Raw genomic sequence first — 22764 nt, 5'->3', positions numbered from 1 at the left:
ACCGCCTGCAGGCGTGTCCTGGAGGATCTGCCAATCGAAGTCCGGGTTCCAGATAGGAGGAGTATTGAGCACGTGGATCCGACCACACGTGTAAGTTGTGGCTCAGTATTACATGGACCTCTGCTGTGGGTGGCCGGCTGAAAAGAAGCTCCTCCTCACCGACCGAGATCGGTCGTCATCGACATAGATCGACAACTGTACCACCCCTACTACTACCCCCGAGCTAAGTAAATAGTGTCGTCCAGGTGATATTGTTTATTTTTTGCGTTCGTGACGGTGTTAGTGCTGGTGGCAAAAGTGATTGCAGAAAATGAAAATTTCCGTGATGTTTCTGTGTCTTCTACAACTTACCTCGTGCACTGGTGATAGAGATCCCAAAGCCAAGGGCGGTAGAGGTAAAGGATCTATGTGGTGGTAAGTTTAAATTTATTTAATTTAATTAAAAAAAAATAATTAAATTAACAACAAATTTGAAACGAATAGAATAAAAATTCAACGATTACATCAACTTATTCAATTATAAATCTGAAGTCACGAGATTGTTTATCCTGCTATTTGATATTTATAGATCCGTTTACATTACATTTAGATGCTAACCGATTCGAAAAATTAATTCGTTTCATTAAAATGTTTTCATGAATTTATATCTGAAACAGAATTTAATGAAAACAAGTGAATCAATAAAATCGTGAATAACAAGTTTTTTTATTGTATAAATCCGCAAAGAAAATGATAATTGAAAAGAGATAATAATATTCCCGTTTGCGTTTATAACTTCTTAGAAATTACTTATTCATAGTCAAGGTATAAATCGATTTTATGTTTAATCGTTTGCATATCGATTAAAATTGTGATTTACCCATTTCGTTCGATTCCGATTATATTTACATAATATTAATGTATAACAAGTACTTAGACATAATTATGGAATTTCCTCGCTTACGTGACTGTTGATCTCTCCTCACTTTTCTGCCCGAAATGCTGACATTTTGACCATAGTGCTGCTGTATTGTGTTGGATTCACCAGCATTATGATGGAAATGTCGTCGTTACGAGCAAACTGACATCATTTTTTGGAAAGGTCTAAATAAATAAATTTTAACTCTCTAACTAAAAGATTGAGATTGATTTATTTTTCCTGTTGGTGACAATAGATGATTTTTTTTTCGTTTATGACCGTAATAAGTTATGATTATTTTTGTTAATCATTCTGTTCTGAGAAGCTTAAATATTTACCTGAAAGAGGTAAAAAAGGATATTTAAATTTTTTTTAAAAAAAGGTTACTTAATAACAGGTTATTTTTTTAAACATTATTTTAAAAAATTCTTTAATAGCAAACATTATCATTTCGAAATAGGTATAGTGTTAGTTGTAGTAATAGTGCTAGTGTAAAACTAGAACTAACACTAGACTTAGAACTAGAAACATTTGGGTTTAGCTGCACTAGGTGTAATGTTAGTTCTAGTTTTAGATGTTACTTTGTGCTATATTTTTATTGTACTAGAAGTAGAACTAACACTGGAGCTTGAACTAGAATCATTTGGGTTTAGCCGCACGTCTCTAAAGACGGCTAAACCCGAATGATTCTAGATGTAGGTCCAGTGTTAGTTCTAGTTTTACACTTACACTGTCACTAGAACTAACATTAAATTTAGAATCATTCGCGTTTAGCCATCTTAAGAGACGTACCGTTAAACCCAAATGTTTCTAGATTTTATGTTAGTTCTAGTGACAGTGTAAGTGTAAAACTAGAACTAACACTATACCTAGATCTAGAATCATTCGGGTTTAGCCGTCTTTAGAGACGTGCGGCTAAACCCAAATGATTCTAGTTCTAGGTCTAGTGTTAGTTCTAGTTTTACACTAATACTCTTACTTTGTAGAACTAACACTATACCTAGAACTAGAATCATTTGGGTTTAGCCCTCTTGAGAGACTTGCGGCTAAACCCGAATGTTTCTAGTTCTAGGTCTAGTGTTAGTTCTAGTTTTAGATATTACTCAGCACTATATTGTTGTATATTTTTATTGTACTAAAACTAGAACTAACACTGGACCTTGAACTAGAATCATTTGGGTTTAGCCGCACGTCTCTAAAGACGGCTAAACCCGAATGATTCTAGATGTAGATCCAGTGTTAGTTCTAGTTTTACACTTACACTGTCACTAGAACTAACATTAAATCTAGAATCATTCGGGTTTAGCCATCTTAAGAGACGTACCGTTAAACCCAAATGTTTCTAGATTTAATGTTAGTTCTAGTGATAGTGTAAGTGTAAAACTAGAACTAACACTATACCTAGATCTAGAATCATTCGGGTTTAGCCGTCTTTAGAGACGTGCGGCTAAACCCAAATGATTCTAGTTCTAGGTCTAGTGTTAGTTCTAGTTTTACACTAACACTCTTACTATGTAGAACTAACACTATACCTAGAACTAGAATCATTTGGGTTTAGCCCTCTTGAGAGACTTGCGGCTAAACCCGAATGTTTCTAGTTCTAGGTCTAGTGTTAGTTCTAGTTTTAGATATTACTCAGCACTATATTGTTGTATATTTTTATTGTACTAAAACTAGAACTGATACTGGACCTTGAACTAGAATCATTTGGGTTTAGCCGCACGTCTCTAAAGACGGCTAAACCCGAATGATTCTAGATGTAGGTCCAGTGTTAGTTCTAGTTTTACACTTACACTGTCACTAGAACTAACATTAAATCTAGAATCATTCGGGTTTAGCCATCTTAAGAGACGTACCGTTAAACCCAAATGTTTCTAGATTTAATGTTAGTTCTAGTGACAGTGTAAGTGTAAAACTAGAACTAACACTATACCTAGATCTAGAATCATTTGGGTTTAGCCGCACGTCTCTAAAGACGGCTAAACCCGAATGATTCTAGATCTAGGTATAGTGTTAGTTCTAGTTTTACACTAACACTCTTACTATGTAGAACTAACACTATACCTAGAACTAGAATCGTTTGGGTTTAGCCGCACGTCTTTCAAGACGGTTAAACCCGAATGTTTTTCTTAAAAAACTTTCTGAAAAAATTTTCTTGTTTCTATTATTAACATATAACATATGATACATCGTTTAAAGATAATATTTTAAGCTATAATTTAAGATATAGGTAAACCATTTCCTCATTCCTAAGAACAAAACGGAAATGATTTTAACTGAAGTTAGTTTTAATTTTAGTTCAATTAATGTCGGCCGTGAAAGCGTTCTTTGCTTAAGTCATTTTTGTATTAGTTTTAATCTATTTTTAGAGAGCAATAAAAATAAGGAAAAAAGAACCGTGCGTGAATAAGAAATTGCGAAATTCTTTTATAAAAGGGGAATTTTCACTTTCAATTTCATAGGTAATCATTGTAATTACATGGTAATCGACAATATTATTTATAATACCCAGACAATTACGCAACTATTCTTATTTTATCTCGAATAAATTGAAGTGCAATTATCGTGTTTTAAGTGACTCATTCTATTTAACTGAAAAATCTTACAAACGTTTTTTAAAATCACGAATTCATTTATTATTGGGATAAAAGAACAAAAAAAGAACCATCGTTCTTCAATAATCAAAGACTCACGCGGTCTGTTTAGGAAAGATAGCAAGGAAAAAAAATAACGTGAAAGCTAAATATTGTCTCATATGGGTGAGAATTGTCGGTAAACACTAGATATTTTTTTATTGACTTGTAGATTGGGAAGGCACATATTTGGACAGCATCATTCATTAGAAACATAGAAAGACTCTTGAGAAACTAAGAATACAACTCGTTAATATAATAGCGTCCAATGTATTAAATCAATTGAAATTAAATGAAAATAAAGGATTGTCGGGTATTAATTTTAATTCCGGTACCATTCGGGGGGATCGAAAACCTTGCTTGGAGGTCCTCGCCATTCAAGATCATAAATTATAATTTACTAGCTGCTGTAAAATCCAAGGCGAGCTGCCCTCGATTATTATCGATATGCATGACCGTAATCGCGCGTGGCGAATTTATTAAATTATTTCAGAGACGACATCTGATATACGGTTTTCGATTACGGTAGATAAATCGATTTAATGAGAAACTTGGATTTTAATAAATTGCATTGCTTCAAGACAAGTAAATCATAAATAAAGCACTCTTCTGATACTTATATAGATATATAGTAATAATTTACTTAGATATTGACAAAATTAACTCGTATCCTGGATATTCAAATCGATGCGATGTCTTAAATATTCAAAAAAATTAGATGAAATCGTAAACCATGAATAAACCATGAATGATTTATGTAGTAATAGATCTTTTGCATAAACGATCGATAACTGCTGTTTACTCCTTATTAGTGAACTAACGAGCAGTAAAATAGCAATTAATAAATTCTAATCGCCACAATCGTCGCTTCGATTGATTTACTATTATGGTTGTGTCGTTCGAAACCGCGAAGACGCACCGAGAAAACGAAGAAAGAGAAAGAAGAAAAGCCGCTGGATGGTCGTCGTAGTCGTCTTCGCGACATAAATCGAACGTGAGACTTTTTTATCGTCGCAAAATTTATCGGGACCGTTTTACCCCTCAGTTTTACCGTTTATTTGCGTACTCTGCGATTAAATCTTATAACGTGCGGTAGCTTTTTAATAAGTGGTGCGGTGTGCGAAGATCGAGCCCCCTCCGGTAGCGATTTACGGCGACGTTAAACTCGATTACGCCTCGGCCATTAGCCGTGTTCAGGTTTTGCAGACTATTAATTGCCCTACATCGCTCCCCGAGATTACAACATTTGATGATATTCTTAAAATTGTTATTGGATTAAATATTTTTCTTTTAATTCTTTTACAGGGGGATAGCAAAAGCGGATGAACCAAATAATCTCTCCCCACATCCTGGAATAACAAGGTTTGGTCCTTCAGCACTAGAAACATTAAGAAAAAAACAACAGAAACTAGTCAGGGAAAACCCCGGAGTTTTAAATGCAATCGCTAAAGGAGCTATGCAAGCAATATCAGAATGCCAACATCAATTTAGAAATAGACGATGGAATTGTTCAACCAAAAACTTTTTGAGGGGGAAAAATTTATTTGGGAAAATCGTAGATAAAGGTAAGATTGTCTTTATTTAGCTATTAAGAAACAAACAAAACGTTAAGAAAGTGTGTATACATGCTATTGCGGTCTGTTCGTATCATGATCGCCGTAAATGAATTTCCTGTACTCGAACTCTCTATTCGAACCCTCTTTGTTTGGCTTAATTGGTAATTATGATGCTGCGAAATGTTAAGCGTCACGTTTACTCGATTTATCGCCTGTTTGAGAATCGAGTCGTACAATACAAGCGAATCCTGTAAATCGGTCGTGCCACTTTCGACTTTCACTCTTCGTTCCCAGAAGATACTCGACATTATTACGCAATAAATAACCTATAAAATTACTAATACAACTTTACTTTGGTTCATTTCAAGTTCTAAATTTGGAATCGTCGATATCTGGTTAATAGAAAAGAAAATAATGCCACAAATTTGAACGAACACTTAAAACATACTGACAGCGTTCTCGCGTTTATCAGTTTAAAAATAATATATCCCAGGTCTGGTACTTCCTCCTATCGCTTACGCTACTAATTGCGATTCCTCTGTAGGAAGTTACTGTGCATAGCGTAGTTTATGGTTTCTTTCAGTAGATACGGTCGAAATTTATAGCTGGTCTCTGTGTTTTCTGCTATCTGGGCTGTATGTTCGTGTATAGATACCGTTTCTAATTCTGTACGCGTAAAAGGTAGAATGAGATTATTTTAAACCTTTATAAAAAAAATAGATTTTAAGTAGAAAATTTCAAAAAGTATTTTGACGTTTTGATTTAATTATGTTGAATTTCTTTGTTGTAACGCGTTCGATTAATTGAACTAATTTGAAATAGTAATTTCAATTGAGCATATTCCAAATTCAATCTATTGTTTAGATTGAGTAACCCAATTTAATGTAAGGACCATTTAGTAAGCCATTTCTGCACGTCTCGTGAATAGCATCTTGATGCAAATCATTACCTTGGATCATAATCAACATATCGTCAGCAAACAGAGCTTTTTCATTGCATCTTTGGCACGGTATATCATGCATAAATATATTAAATAAGCAAATTGTGTATAACGAGAAAAACTCATACTAGGGTGATCAATTTTCCATTTTATTGTTTAGACCTGGTTTCGAGACCCTGCCCGTCTTCGATAGACTCTACATAGTACATCGTTCTCCAATTTTAAATGAAACTATTGTTAATTAATTAATAATTAAACAATCAAAATAAACTTACGTCAAAAGTTCGTTCGGCACACGTTGATGATTGAGGTTATAAAGTAGGTTGGTAAAGTAGACCTCGATAGGATCAATTTAAATTAATTGAGATTTTAAATTATTAGTGCTCTCTCAAATCGAACATAATGTTCGATTTGCTGCTTACTCTTGAACTTGCTCGATGACCACTAATAATTTTAAATTTCAAATTTTAAATTGATCCTATCGAGGTCTACTTTACCAACCTACTTTATAACCTCAATCAACGTGTGCCGAACGAACTTTTCCTGTCATCCATGTAACTTAATAATGTTTGTCTTGTTGTTTTAGTTTTGACGTAAGTTTATTTTGATTGTTTAATTATTAATTAACAATAGTTGTATTTAAAATTGAAGAAAGATGTACTTTGTAGGGTCAATCGAAGACGGGCAGGATCCCGAAACCAGGTCTAGACAATAAAACAGAAAATTGATCACCTTAGTATGAGTTCTTCTAATTATACACAATCTAATTATTATTGCTTGGTGAATATGGATACAAACAATTTCAATGTTAAATAAGGTTGGTGACAATATACCTCCTTGAGGAACTCCTGCTCTAATACATCTTATATCGGAATAAGTCCTATTTATTCTCACACAAAAAGTTTATTCTTGAAGATATGACATAAATATTGCGGTAATATAGTGATCTAGACCTAGATGCAATAGTTTGAAGTAGGTCTTCATCTACTCTTTCTATTCGCGGAAGATGAGTTTCATTATATGTTTGAATAGTAACAGAAGAAGACATGTTTTCTCGAAGTATCTGAGGAGTAAATGTTAATTAAAGATAATCAGCAAAGGCTTGAGTTTTTCCTTCATCACTGGAGGACTGATTCCTTTCATGGATAATTGAAGGAATTTCTTCGTGCCTTCTCAGTATTTTTCTTGCTTAGATGATTCTGATAATTAGCAATCCAATGGGATTCTAAAGCTTTGGTAATAGTATGAGTCCCGTCTATTTTAGCAAATTATTACGAAATGGTGTGATATTTGTCAATAAAAATTGTCTAAATTAATGTAAAAGTGTTCCTGATGGAATAAAACTGAAAATACGTGTTCCATGGTAAAGGTCACCGTATAATAACCATCCAGGGAATGCATTATAGGATGTGGGAGCATCGTATAACGCCGTCGGTTGGCATCCGCGGTATGGGACGGCCGCGGTGAACCGGTCCGTGAGAAATCCATGAAATTTACACGGTCAATCTAACCCGGGGTTCGGGCGGGTCTCTCGCTTTTCTCCCAGTTCGAATAGGACGCGATCGCTCTCAAATTACGGATCAATTGATCGAACTAATAGGGCTCGGGCATTATATATACATCGATGGCTTATCTGAGCGCCGAAATAACAAATAGCTGCCGGTTCACGAAGTCACAGATCTGTAGATAACCGCTACCCGAAATGCCACTTTAGTCGGGCCCCTGGTTTCCCGCCCCTCAACGCCGCTCCACCACGCCGGTTCGTACATCGAATTAAAACGATTCGGGTTTAATTAAATGATTGACAAATTGACATTATTAAGTTTACCGGTAGGGATAAATTGGGCTGGCGTGTCCTTTCACGTCTAAATAATAATTGCTTTCGAACTCGAAGAGATAAACTCCCTTTCCGTTTCTTCCTTCTTCTTCGTTGGTGGGAGACAAGACCACACGTCTTTCTCTCTTTGTCCACCTTCCGTTTTGGTTTCAAAAAGATATCTGGTTCATGATCGCGACACTCCGTCTAACTGGAGGGCATCGTCGAGACTCTACGCTGTCTCGTAAAATTATATTCGGTGACAAAATCGTCTTGGACACGGCTTAACCCTCCCTGAGATGCCACAACCAGATACCATCTATACCGTCCTCGTAACGGTTATCCTTACCGGATTTATTTCACTTCAGGACGTGAACGGTGGAAGACATTCTTGAAATTCTATTGTCGACTGACACCGTTGATCATTTACATAGTTTCGATTATTTTACTTCAACACAAAAAAAAAATACTTTTTTTGATTCTTTTCTTAAAAATTCTAAACACAAGCAGTCGATTTGTCTTCATGTTATTTTCTACACCCTTAGTTAAAAGATGCTCCCAAAAGGATTGACCAATAAATCACAAAGGCACAATGAATGCTACCCATTCATTGTTTTTGTCCACGAAGAGGCCAAGTTTCTCTGCTAAAAATCAGCTACCAAAATCGGCACCATACCGTTCCCAATAAAGAAGCGAAGACACGCTTTAATCATCGGGACATCTATCATTAAGTAAAAGACGTTCAATGGGGTCTAATCGAGGGTCATGCTCTGGTACAAACGGGCAACGTTTAACGTCACCTCCTGCAGTTACGAACAAGATGCTACCACGAACAAGAAGAAGAACAACACTTTGAGTTCGAGGAATAAGAAGCGTGGCTTTAAAACGCAATTTTATGGTTACTTTGGCCACAACGGGGGCAGTTGAGGGTGGAACCATTCTTTAGAAAAAGTGATTTCAAAACACAAATTCAACTGATCTACTTTTGTACCTTTTTGTTAGGTTTTAAAACGACAAGTATTGTTTTTGAAAAGAATTTGTAATTTAAATAAAATTCTTTAAAAGTAAAATTAATTAGGTTAAAATTAAAATTTATTATTATTATAGCCTAAAGTAACATTCTGCAATTCCTCTCGTTACCAAACTGAAGGTATTGTACGCTAATGATCACCTGTTACAAAGCGAAACTAAATAGTTTGCGTGCTACATAAGTGAATCCTGCAGCCACGAAATTAAATCAAGGCGATGTTTAGTGCCGGACACGTTGTGAGCCTGAAACCGCAAGGCTCTATTGTCCTTTAAGGCCTTAGACGCGGCGCAATTACCATCATCGTAAAGAAAACAATTATGCGGCCGCAACTATTTAGAGAATGCCGCCGGTCGCAAACTATTTATTAGCCCAGGCTTTTATCTTTGTCTTCCTTATGTTTCCGTAAACCCGTCTCATTGCACTTTTCGAATCGATTTACATCGCGTTCACGCCACAGCTCATTTTCTAATCGATCGTTTTTACACGGTCACCACGCAATAACAATGGACGATGTGACATATGACGGTGTCCCGTTTCGTCCTCTTGCAGATGTTCAATTATTTGGGTTGTTAGTTGAGACGTAAAATTGTACGACGTCGTACTGTTCTGTTTATGCCTCCGGGATATAGCGCTTTCAATAAAACATTAAATCTCCGGTGGAATCGTTAAAGGTCCATTGTTTTAACGACCCCTGCGGAGGGATGACCTACCCGGAGTTAAACAATTAATAAAACAAAGTCAATTACTGTCCCTTCATAAATCACCGGGGTCGGCCGTTCTGCCTCACGACCATATCTTTCTTCTTTAGCGAGAGATGGCCGGCTCAAAAATCGTATCTTAAATCAAACTTTATTTTACTTTTCTTTCTTTCTAAGCAATAATTGATCTTTATTAATTTACTTTCACTTTTTATTATTCGCTTTGATTCGATGGGATTTATTTTATTTTACAAATCGCGTACCGTTGGGATATGATGCAAAAAGGGGTAAAAGACGACGGCACCCCTCGGAGCAAATACAAACCGATTCATACTAAATGAGGTATTTACAACCAACACCCCGTGTAAGTTGCCCACGGCGTGGGCCAGAGTCCGCAGGTGTCCGAGGTCTTGGTGCTTGGGTGGCAGGTAGAAGAGACATCGTCCCGTTTCTCTTAGCCGTCTTCACCGTGAGCAACGTCTTCATCAGCTCAACGTAGCTCTCATATAGTCAGGCCCGGCTTTCAAATCACAATTAACTATGGGGCCGTTACCCTCAATCGAATAGAAAGACCGTCTTTCAAAAAATCGATAAACTATTACAGATCCTAAAATTGTTTAATTTTTACAATATTTTTAAAATTCAAAATCTCCTCTATAAAAGCTTTGGTGACATTTACGAAGTTTTCGCGTAAGATCAAGAAGACACAAACGTGTATCGATCGTAGCTCTTCTTCTAGCACATAAGATTCTTGTGGCATCTCGCTCATGCATCTTTTATTGATTTTTATTTCAACCAACCTCGCGCGAAACGACGGTGACGTCTCCAAAGTTTTTTCAAATTTTTATTATTATTTTATGGAAAAACTAAGCCCAGTTTGAAAAATAAAAAATTTTGAAAATTTTGCTAAACTATCGAATAAGCCAATAAAAAAAAAGTGTTTAACTTTCTGTACTCTATTTTTTAATTCGGAGCAGTAAAATGAAAAATCACGTTTACACACTGTAATTTTTCAGAGCTATTTTTTGTCGGAAGTTTTAAAACCAGAGAGAATTTTAAGTGAACTGTGTATGTCAATATAATTTGACGTTACACTAAAACCTCCATATAACGGATTACTACGGGGAAGGCAATGTCTGTTATACCTCAATAAAAATATACAATAATAAAATTAGACTAATACTAGCACTAGAAGTAACACTAGATCTAGAACTAGAAACATCTCGTTTAGCTGTACCTGTCTTAGCTCCACTTTTACCATCTCTTGATAAATTTATCCGATAGATAAATTGGCGGTCTTAGGCTCGTTACTACCATCTTTTAGTTAAATTTATCTAATAGATAAACCCATCTACTAGCCAATGAGAGCGCGTAAAATAGCCGTAACCATGGTAATAATCCCTTAGATAGCTTAACCAGAAGATGGTAGTAACGAGCCTAAGGTCCATTACTACCTTAGATAGCTTAACCAGAAGATGGTAGTAACGAGCCTTAGGCTCTTTACTTAGGCCCCCAGGTAGCGCTAGTTAGCATAAGGTATTACTATGTGGTATATATTTATTGAACTTAAACTAGCGCCATCACTAGAACTAACACAAGACCTAGAACTAGAATCATTCGGGTTTAGCCGTCTTGAAAGTCGTGCGGCTAAATCCGAATGTTTCTAGTTCTCGGTCAAGTGTTAGTTCTAGTTTTACACTAGCACTACCACTAGAACTAACACAAGGCCTATAATCATTAGGGTTTAGCCGTCTTGAAAGACATGCGGCTAAATCCGAATGTTTCTAGTTCTCGGTCAAGTGTTAGTTCTAGTTTTATACTAGCACTATCACTAGAACTAACACAAGACCTAGAATCATTCGGGTTTAGCCGTCTTGAGAGACGTGCGGCTAAACCCGAATGTTTCTAGTTCTCGGTCTAGTGTTAGTTCTAGTTTTATACTAGCACTATCACTAGAACTAACACAAGACCTAGAACTAGAATCATTCGGGTTTAGCCGTCTTGAGAGACGTGCGGCTAAACCCGAATGTTTCTAGTTCTCGGTCTAGTGTTAGTTCTAGTTTTATACTAGCACTATCACTAGAACTAACACAAGACCTAGAACTAGAATCATTCGGGTTTAGCCGTCTTGAAAGACGTGCGGCTAAATCCGAATGTTTCTAGTTCTCGGTCAAGTGTTAGTTCTAGTTTTACACTAGCACTACCACTAGAACTAACACAAGGCCTATAATCATTAGGGTTTAGCCGTCTTGAAAGACATGCGGCTAAATCCGAATGTTTCTAGTTCTCGGTCAAGTGTTAGTTCTAGTTTTATACTAGCACTATCACTAGAACTAACACAAGACCTAGAATCATTCGGGTTTAGCCGTCTTGAGAGACGTGCGGCTAAACCCGAATGTTTCTAGTTCTCGGTCTAGTGTTAGTTCTAGTTTTATACTAGCACTATCACTAGAACTAACACAAGACCTAGAACTAGAATCATTCGGGTTTAGCCGTCTTGAGAGACGTGCGGCTAAACCCGAATGTTTCTAGTTCTCGGTCTAGTGTTAGTTCTAGTTTTATACTAGCACTATCACTAGAACTAACACAAGACCTAGAACTAGAATCATTCGGGTTTAGCCGTCTTGAAAGACGTGCGGCTAAATCCGAATGTTTCTAGTTCTCGGTCAAGTGTTAGTTCTAGTTTTACACTAGCACTACCACTAGAACTAACACAAGGCCTATAATCATTAGGGTTTAGCCGTCTTGAAAATCTTGCGGCTAAATCCGAATGTTTTTTCAAATTTTCATTATTTTTTTTGGAAAAACTAAAGCCCAGTTTGAAAAATAAAAAATTATAGAAGTTTTCAATTTTGCTAAACTATCGAATAAGCCAATAAAAAAAGATATGTAACGGTCCCATTACATACATTTTTTAAATAAATTTATTCATTATATATTTTTTATATCTTGATCCCGTGAGAACTTGTACGTTTTTAGATTTTCGTATAAGCTATGTTTTAATTAACACATGCTGTCAGTTGGTGCGTCTGCAAATCGACACAAGAGATGGGAATTAAAATGTAATGGTCCGTTGAGCAATGGATGCGCGGTGCAAAATAAGGCTCTCCGGACGTTTTGGAACGCGCGCACTTCGAGAACTCGAACTTGTTTTACTCTTCTTGTGCGAGAAGGTTCAACAAGATCCGCGCTCGCATGTTTATTGGGCGATGTTCGGAATGTTTACCAGCGAGAAATACGTCATATGAATCTCGACGCCTTTAGGTGTGTTTATTGTCGAAGAAACCCATAAGAAAGAATTTTTTATTTTATCTTTTTTTTTGTTGGATATATTTTTCCTTAGGATTACTAGTTTTTATTGGGTATTCTTCGTACCAAGTGAACAAGTCATAAGAACGATGACTTGTTCTTTTTTTCCTTCACACCAACTCTTATGATGTTCACATGATATATGAACTGTAGGACAACGAGAGCAGAATATTATATGTGTTCACATTTACCGCCCAGTCCAATAAATCTTACCGGACAAGAATTGCATTGTACCGATATTGTGTTGCGGTCAAGATATGAGTAAGAAAAATGTTTCTTTAAATCGCAAACCATCGCACCTCATCAAATTTAAAAGTTTCCGGTTTACGAACGGTAACAGAGGTAGTAGAAAATATGGCGTTAAATTATGAGGAAATAGTCAGGATCTTCGACGGTCGATAAATTATCGAAATAACATCGTGGTTAATCATCGTAAAGTCACCATATCTTGAGCGCGAAGAGTGTGTACACAGTATCCTCGTGTGAGTCCTTCGAAGTAAGACATAAGTTATGGTTATTTCGTTAATCTGTGGCCCCCCGATGAGCGGCCAGGTAATTACGTCATCACGAAGCTCCCCGTAGAGTCCCATGATATATTTCTTACCTGGGTTACATGAGCTACATCGCAAGATACAGAGCCGACTTTTGCAGATTTTACATAAATTTAAAGATAGAATTTTTTTTATTTTTTTTTGTTTAGGATTCATTCATATCATTCTCTATTATCACAAGTATAAAGCTAGTGCTGTAATTAAATACACCAAATGAGACGCAATAATAGTAATTTTCAAACGAATTCAATCAAATATATTGAGTTGGAACAATGTTAAAGGGCGCGTCCCTCTAAACAAGCTGAAGGGTATTAAATATATTTACATGTCCAGATGTTTTTTTAACGATTGCGAGAGCTCTTTGTACGTCCCATTGTCCGTTCCGTGTCATTATACGAGATCAAACGCAGTTCCCATTGAGCGGTTTTTGTCGTGGACGCTGTCGTGGTCCATTCAATAGCCTAATTATACGTTGTTACTACCCCTTTCAAGGCTATTTAATCTTCACATAAGCAGGGTTTTTCGTTTGACAAGGAGATTTTTTAAGTGGTCTCCCCATCTCCTTGATGGAAAGGAAAAGATTTTAATTTTTTTTTTAATTTCAGGTTGTCGAGAAACGGCATTTATCTATGCAATAACCAGTGCAGCAGTTACTCATGCGGTAGCTCGAGCTTGCAGCGAAGGAACTATCGAGACTTGTAATTGCGATTTTAACCATCACAGGAGGAAGGCGAGGTTTACTACAACGAACTCTGGAGTTCCCAGCATGAACGATTGGGAATGGGGCGGATGTTCCGATAACATCGAGTTTGGATTTAAATTTGGAAGGGAGTTCGTCGATGCTGGGGAACGAGGTAGAAGTTTGAGGGAGAAGATGAATTTACATAACAATGATGCTGGCAGATTGGTAAGTTTTTGTATTCAAGAGATTTTGTTTTTAAAGGATAGAATTGTTTAGATGTTGTATAGAAAAAATTCATTTTGTCTAAATCATTCAGATCATAACAATTATATTATCAAAATCACTCATCGCAACACACAAAAAACAATGAATAAAACAAAAACTAAACAGAACCAAAAATTAAACTATCCAACAAAATTAAAGAAATCACAATAAATGTAGTTATTCTCTCAGTCCTATACTCGGTTTTTTAGTTTGGAGGAGTGTTTTTAAATTGAAGCGCTAAAAAGATAGGTTGCTATTGGTCAGTTTTAAGCAAAAATTACACTAGGAAAATTTGAAATGTTGTCAGCCGTCTAGAAACATTCGGGTCTTCCGATGCACGGCTAAACCCGAAACTTTTTAGTTCTAAGTCTAGTGTTAGTTCAATAAAAATAGACAACATAGTAATATCTTATGCTAACTAGTACTAGCTACTACTGCCACTAGAACTAACACTAGACCGAGAATTAGAAACATTCGAATTTAGCCGCACGTCTCTCAAGACGGCTAAACTCGAATGATTCTAGTTCTAGGTCTTGTGTTAGTTCTAGATAGTAACAGTGCTAGTGTAAAACTAAGAGAACGCACGGCTAAACCCGAAACTTTCTAGGTCTAGTGTTAGTTCTAGTTTTAGATGTTACTCAACGTTAATATTCATGACATTCATCAAAAGATTTCCAAAAATTTAGGTTGGTACCATTTTAGGAAAATTTGTTGTAGATTTAAACGTCAAAATGACGTTTAACGCTACGATGACATTTGTATGTCAAAATCATTTAAAAAATCAGAATATAGTTTTAGTCACTCTTTTTCACTGTAATTTAAAAAATTCTAAATTTAAAATTAATTAAAATTTAATTTATTTAACTTATATGGCTTTATAAAAAAACTTTACACGATGTAAAACTGCAACACCACTTAATCCCGTTTACCAACATCAAAAGCGTTCCTCAATTAGTGTGTTAGTTCTAGTGGCAGTGGTAGGTAGTGCTAGTTAGCATAAAACATTCTAACACTAGACCGAGAACTAGAAACATTCGGATTTAGCCGCACGTCTCTCAAGACGGCTAAACCCGAATGATTCTAGGTCTTGGGTTAGTTCTAATAATAGTGCTAGTGCAGTACTAGAACTAACACTAGACCTAGAACTAGAAAATATCGGGTTTAGCCGTGCTTCTGAAGACCATACTTCTAATTTTCAACCATAAAGGTTTTATTAAAATATCAGAGTGTAATTTGAACCATATCTTTTATATCCTGCCCGCAGCAAATTATACAGGGTTGGTCCGTTATTAATGGGACACAGCAACGGTGAATTCCTTACATTAAATTAATACGATTTAACCCAATTTATCTTAGTAAAATTGTTAATAATAACGAAGATACAGATGGTTAAAGTTAATACTTTATTTTGGTTATTCTTTAATAATTTCGCTTTTACTTAAATTATGATCATGAAAATTAGTACATTATCATTTTTTGAGACGATAAATAATAATTTGGTATTAGTTTTGATCTATCTTTCAGATGGCGTTGCCTACCCTAAAAAACTCCCTTAAGGTAGTCATATCTTTTTCATCGTTAAAATTTTTACAACTCACAGAACTTGAAACAGTTTAATCCAATTTATCTTAGTCCATAATAATAACGAAGATACAGATTGCTGAAGTAAATACTTTATTTTCGTTTTTCTTTAATAATTTGAACTGTCAATTAGCATTATAACTCTAGTATTAATGCCAATTGACAGTGTTAGTCTAGTGTTTGACTAAATAAAATCATTTTCAACGTCAACTAATGTTTACTGAGCATAGATAAATTTTGCAAAGTGCCCTTAAACAGGGATTATCTTGGAAACGGAAAACTTTAGAAAAGATTAGTAGGTATACCAAATTTATGTAAAAATGTCTGAGAAATTGTTTCAAGTTGTGTGAGTTGTAAAAATTTTCACGATGAAAAAGATATGACTACTTTAAAGGAGTTTTTTTAAGGCAGGCAGCGCCAGCTGAAAGATAACTCAAAACTAATACCAAATCATTATTTATCGTATTAAAAATTATTAATTAATGTGTTATTAAAAATTATTACAGAAAAACGAAAATAAAGTATTAACTTGAACCATCTTCGTTATTATTAACAATTGGACTAACATAAATTGGGTTAAATCGTAATAATTTAATGTAAGGAGCCTGTATAACATATAAGATCAAGAAATTTTGATTAATAATGTACCAAATAAAGTTCAGGCACTACTACAGAACTACTATAAATGAATTAAAATGCATTTTAAGTTGTTATAAAGACATTATAAAAGTATAGTGTTTAAAAAGAATTTAAATAGCGTAATGTCCGTTTTTTCCCGCTGTTGATTACGCGTACATAATTACTTAATTTTAAGTTATTAATATTTATAAGGTTTGCGGCGGCAGTATCTATTTTTACTTGACCACAAGACTAATATAATTCACAATTACAAACACAAGGTTTGGCCGCGCGACTTAATACCCTTCCTACCGTCCGTCGGCCTGTAAATAATTTGTTTATGCTTTATGCTAATGAGCTCCCCCGGCTTTAATCTCCTCTATCGATTTCCATCGGTAACCACTACCTTGGGCCGGATCAGTCTCGTGTACCTTAATGAAATATTTCACGGTTTGTCGCTCTCTGAAGTCTTCATTTGATACACTTTTCTTATTTCCCGTTGTCGTTATAATTACGAGAGCGACCGCGCACGTCTCCTCCGGTCCCCCTTTTATCCCCCTTTTCGAACGTTGCCGTCGGTGTCCTCGGCGTTTTTTTATTGTGTTCTTCACAGTTGTTAGTGCTAATGAAATCTGGTATGCGCTCCGGGCCAGTGTCACTGGATGATGTGCGGTCGGTAACAAGTTAATATGCATTTTAATTCGACCGGACCACCCGGTAGTAATGGACTCATTCCGCGTAAATCATGTCATCTCTTCTCACATCGAAGAAATGAGGTCGATATTATTTTAATCTTAATCGGACTTCAATTTATTAAACATGTCCTTTTTGATATTTTTATTTTTATTGAAAAAATCCTCCTCTATATTCAAACTTTTATACCTACTTACTACACACATGTTGCTTTAAAAACCAAATCCCCCGATCAATTTAGTAAATTCTCTTCTCGATTTTTCGCCTTGTTAAAAGTCATGAATAACAACGGATTGGCCAGATGTCGAGATTGAAGGGCAAAATCTGGGGGCCGGTGGAGTGCACTCCACGATTTGCAATGGTAAACGGTCACTTACTTGCTGAAAGAGCCCAGCCATTTAGTGGGCAGCAGTGCGTTTCGATTCCGTCTTTCCATTCACGTTGATTGACGTCTCTTTAACAACGAAACGACGTTATTTGCCATTACGAAACCTACGGCCACGCGCGACTTCTCGCTCTAAAAGTTGAAAGAAAATAATCCACGTTGCTCATGTTAAAGCAGATAACGAAGGTTTATTACATAAGTTCATTTTATCGAGCAGCAGGTGATGTTGTTCGAAAAAACCTTGATCGAATTAAGAACAAAGCGCAATACTACTCTCTCAAATTTGTTGAAATAAGAAAAATAAGTTTTTTTTCTTAAATGATTGTAACATTTAATCGCACGTCTCTCAAGACGGTTAAACCCCAATGATTCTAGTTCTAGGTCTTGTGTTAGTGTTCTAGTTTTAGTGCAATATAAATATGCAACATGGTGATATCTTATGCTAACTAGCACTACCTACCGCTATCACTAAAACTAACAGTAGACCGAGAGCTAGAAACATTCGGATTTAGCCGCACGTCTCTCAAGACGACTAAATCCGAATGATTCTATTTCTAGGTCTGGTGTTAGTGCTAGTGATAGTGCCAGTGTAAAACTAGAACTAACACTATACCTAGATCTAGAATCATTCGAGTTTAGCCGTCTTTAGAGACGTGCGGCTAAACCCAAATGTTTCTAGTTCTAGGTCTAGTGTTAGTTCTAGTTTTAGTGCAATATAAATAGCACTAAGTAGCACTACTTACCACTATCACTACAACTAACATTAGACCGAGAACTAGAAACATTCGGATTTAGCCGCACGTCTTTCAAGACGGCTAAACCCGAATGATTCTAGTTGTAGGTCTTGTGTTAGTGCTAGTGATAGTGCTAGTGTAAAACTAGAACTAACACTATATCTAGATCTTGAATCATTCGAGTTTAGCCGTCTTTAGAGACGTGCGGCTAAACCCAAATGTTTCTAGTTCTAGGTCTAGTGTTAGTTCTAGTTTTAGTGCAATATAAATAGCACTAAGTAGCACTACCTACCACTATCACTACAACTAACATTAGACCGAGAACTAGAAACATTCGGATTTAGCCGCACGTCTTTCAAGACGGCTAAACCCGAATGATTCTAGTTCTAGGTCTTGTGTTAGTGCTAGTGATAGTGCTAGTGTAAAACTAGAACTAACACTATACCTAGATCTAGAATCATTCGAGTTTAGCCGTCTTTAGAGACGTGCGGCTAAACCCAAATGATTCTAGTTCTAGGACTTGTGTTAGTGTTCTAGTTTTAGTGCAATATAAATATGCAACATGGTGATATCTTATGCTAACTAGCACTACCTACCGCTATCACTAAAACTAACAGTAGACCGAGAGCTAGAAACATTTGGATTTAGCCGCTCGTCTTTCAAGACGGCTAAACCCGAATGATTCTATTTCTAGGTCTTGTGTTAGTGCTGGTGATAGTGCTAGTGTAAAACTAGAACTAACACTATATCTAGATCTAGAATCATTCGAGTTTAGCCGTCTTTAGAGACGTGCGGCTAAACCCAAATGTTTCTAGTTCTAGGTCTAGTGTTAGTTCTAGTTTTAGTGCAATATAAATAGCACTAAGTAGCACTACCTACCACTATCACTACAACTAACATTAGACCGAGAACTAGAAACATTCGGATTTAGCCGCACGTCTTTCAAGACGGCTAAATTCGAATGATTCTATTTCTAGGTCTTGTGTTAGTGCTAGTGATAGTGCTAGTGTAAAACTAGAACTAACACTATATCTAGATCTAGAATCATTCGAGTTTAGCCGTCTTTAGAGACGTGCGGCTAAACCCAAATGTTTCTAGTTCTAGGTCTAGTGTTAGTTCTAGTTTTAGTACAATATAAATAGCACTAAGTAGCACTACCTACCACTATCACTACAACTAACATTAGACCGAGAACTAGAAACATTCGGATTTAGCCGCACGTCTTTCAAGACGGCTAAACCCGAATGATTCTAGTTCTAGGTCTTGTGTTAGTGCTAGTGATAGTGCTAGTGTAAAAATAGAACTAACACTATAACTAGATCTAGAATCATTCGAGTTTAGCCGTCTTTAGAGACGTGCGGCTAAACCCAAATGATTCTAGTTCTAGGTCTTGTGTTAGTGTTCTAGTTTTAGTGCAATATAAATATGCAACATGGTGATATCTTATGCTAACTAGCACTACCTACCGCTATCACTAAAACTAACAGTAGACCGAGAGCTAGAAACATTTGGATTTAGCCGCACGTCTCTCAAGACGACTAAATTCGAATGATTCTATTTCTAGGTCTTGTGTTAGTGCTAGTGATAGTGCTAGTGTAAAACTAGAACTAACACTATACCTAGATCTAGAATCATTCGAGTTTAGCCGTCTTTAGAGACGTGCGGCTAAACCCAAATGATTCTAGTTCTGGGTATAGTGTTAGTTCTACATAGTAACAGTGCTAGTGTAAAACTAGAACTAACACTAAACCCGATACTTTCTAGTTCTAGGTCTAGTGTTGGTTCTAGTTTTAGTGCAATATAAATATGCAACACGGTGATATCTTATGCTAACCAGCACTACCTACCACTATCACTACAACTAACATTAGACCGAGAACTAGAAACATTCGGATTTAGCCGCACGTCTTTTAAGACGGCTAAACCCGAATGATTCTAGTTCTAAGTTTTGTGTTAGTTCTAGTGATAGTGTTAGTGTAAAACTAGAACTCGACCGTTTATTACATAACTTAATTTTATCAAGCAGCAGGTGATGTTGCTCGAGAAAACCTTGATCGAATTAAGAACAACTCTCCCAAATTTGGTGAAATAAGAAAACAAAGTTTTTTTTTAAATGATTGTAACAAAGATTTTCCCACGTGTTTCAAAGTAAAGTTAACTCGCACCTGGTTCGAGATGAAATTCGCAATAAAACAAACTAACTGTGTGGCAATTAACATCCGACGGCCCCTTAATATCAGTGGAATTAATTGAGATGGCCAGAAACGAGGCTAATTAGGGCCATCTATCTCCTTGGTTTGTCGTCCCGTTGCGGCACCATCTACTTAACATCCAGGAACCGTAGAGAGACGCGAGAGTCGTGACCGCGACCATCCACAATGAGTAATAGTAAACCCGTAGGTTTTTGCGCGGAAAATTGCGAAAGCTCGGCTGCGAGCCGCGCCGACAGGTAAAAACCGTAAAAAGCTCACGAACCGTGCTATATCTGCCGAGCTCCAACCGCCTGCTGTTAGCCCAGATGTCCCCCAAGAGGAATACTCGTACACGCAGATATCGCGGCGGTTACATGTGTTCGTGGCGACGTGTACGAGATACGAGACTCGCATTTTCATAGGCACATTAAAACCGGAAGAAACAGCAACGCTTCTACATGTTTACACACACACACACTCTCATTCGAAACATTCGTTTTATTTTATTAAAATTTCTTAAACATATCTCTTTCTTTTCAGCATGTACAATCTCAAATGCGTCAAGAATGCAAATGTCACGGAATGTCCGGATCTTGTACGGTAAAAACGTGTTGGATGCGACTTCCACCGTTTCGAGCGATCGGTGATCAACTAAAAGATAGATTTGACGGTGCTTCTCGAGTGATGGCAAGTAATTCCGCTATTACAAGAACTGGAAATGAAGCGCGAAGCAAACGGCCGAAAAAAGAAAGTCCCAATGCTCTTCAAAACAGTATCCATAGTCCAAGAATGAATCACGCGAAAAAGTTTAAGTACGGGTTTCAATTTAAACCTTTCAATTCTGAACACAAACCACCAGGTAGCGAAGATTTAGTTTACTTGGAAACTTCCCCGGGATTCTGCGAAAAGAATCCAAAGTTGGGAATATTGGGAACTCACGGTAGGCAATGTAATGATACTTCTTTGGGTGTAGACGGTTGCGACCTGATGTGTTGTGGTCGAGGGTACAGAACTCAAGAAGTTCCAGTAGCCGAGAGGTGCAACTGTACGTTTAAATGGTGCTGTGAGGTCAAATGCGATGTTTGCAGGTCAACGAAGATTGTGCACACGTGCTTATAAAATCATTTTCATCAACACAATTTTATATCATTTTTTATCTTTCTTTAAATTTTTACTTTGTATCTTGTGACTTTTTGTACATTGTTATTTTTTATTTCTTTTTTCTGTTTTTAAAACAAAGTCAGTATTACGATACTATTATGTGATCAACTTATATACATTTTTAATGAGATAATTTTACTACATACGCTTCTATTTATACTTTACATTTCTTTTTTAATATTCAAGACGAATTAAGTGAAATGTAGGAAAATAATTGCATCAGTATTATGCGAAAGTAAACTGAATTGATTGAATATGTGTGTAAATAGCTAAATAAAGATTTTTTTTCGGTGAACTTATAAAAAAGACTGACAGTGCTTAAATAATTATTAGAAAATAGATATTAGATTGAGAATTAAAAACAAATACAGTTTTAAAATGTACATATAGCCTTCACTCCAATCATTATAATTATTACTAATCTAATTATTAATTATTTATCAATTATTATTATTATTATTAAAAAACGCGATATTAATTTATTACTTTTTAATTATTTTTTTGTTGTTGTATATAACTTCTATCAGCATTTAGCATCTCATATTATAATTAATTATGATAATAATTTAATTATTGTACCTATGTATGTGTTTATCATAAAAAAAGAATTTTCTCAAATTTATTTATTGTGCATAGGTGTTGTAATATATATTTGTAAATAGGAATGAATTATATTTGTATGTAGATACTTTAGATAAGAACGCCAACATCCTGTCTTTTTTTATAATAATATAATTTATCTGTTGTAAGGGCTTCCGAATGAGAAGTTGCAAAATAAAAGAAGATTCAAATTAAACATGACAATTTTTTTATTTTCATCTACATCTTTCCCCCATATGTGTAAGCAATTTTGAACGAGGTAAGTACAACTTCATTTTCGATCAATACTCTATATAAATACGTGGTCTATGCGAGTTTGTACAAAGAGAAAGATAAAGATGTTATGGTGATTGAGAGGCATCGTGATCGGGAATAACGAATCTGTCAGCAATTTATCCATCTGAGAGAGGTCTCTCAGTAGTC

General features: G+C 36.0%; 1 protein-coding gene across 1 annotated transcript; it reads left to right on the top strand.

The window, feature by feature from the left end:
- The first annotated feature begins 121 nt into the window (after window positions 1-121).
- Window positions 122-22537, top strand: LOC111424810 (Wnt family member 1 wingless). Its single transcript, XM_023058498.2, has 4 exons — window positions 122-414; window positions 4837-5096; window positions 14037-14338; window positions 21121-22537. The coding sequence occupies exons 1-4, from the start codon at window positions 311-313 to the stop codon at window positions 21697-21699; spliced, it is 1245 nt and encodes a 414-aa protein (XP_022914266.2). The 5' UTR covers window positions 122-310; the 3' UTR covers window positions 21700-22537.
- Window positions 22538-22764: the final 227 nt, after the last annotated feature.

Source organism: Onthophagus taurus, chromosome 6 (genome assembly GCF_036711975.1).
Source record: "Onthophagus taurus isolate NC chromosome 6, IU_Otau_3.0, whole genome shotgun sequence".
Taxonomy (NCBI): domain Eukaryota; kingdom Metazoa; phylum Arthropoda; class Insecta; order Coleoptera; family Scarabaeidae; genus Onthophagus; species Onthophagus taurus.
Note: the sequence above shows the minus strand (reverse complement) of the source record. Positions and strands in the feature narration are given on the sequence as shown.

Excerpts from the sequence above, each read along its gene's own strand:
- LOC111424810 (XM_023058498.2), top strand. The coding sequence starts at position 311 with ATGAAAATTTCCGTGATGTTTCTGTGTCTTCTACAACTTACCTCGTGC. Across the intron at positions 415-4,836 it reads GGTAAAGGATCTATGTGGTG|GGGGATAGCAAAAGCGGATG; the intron begins GTAAGTTTAAAT and ends ATTCTTTTACAG. Across the intron at positions 5,097-14,036 it reads TGGGAAAATCGTAGATAAAG|GTTGTCGAGAAACGGCATTT; the intron begins GTAAGATTGTCT and ends TTTTAATTTCAG.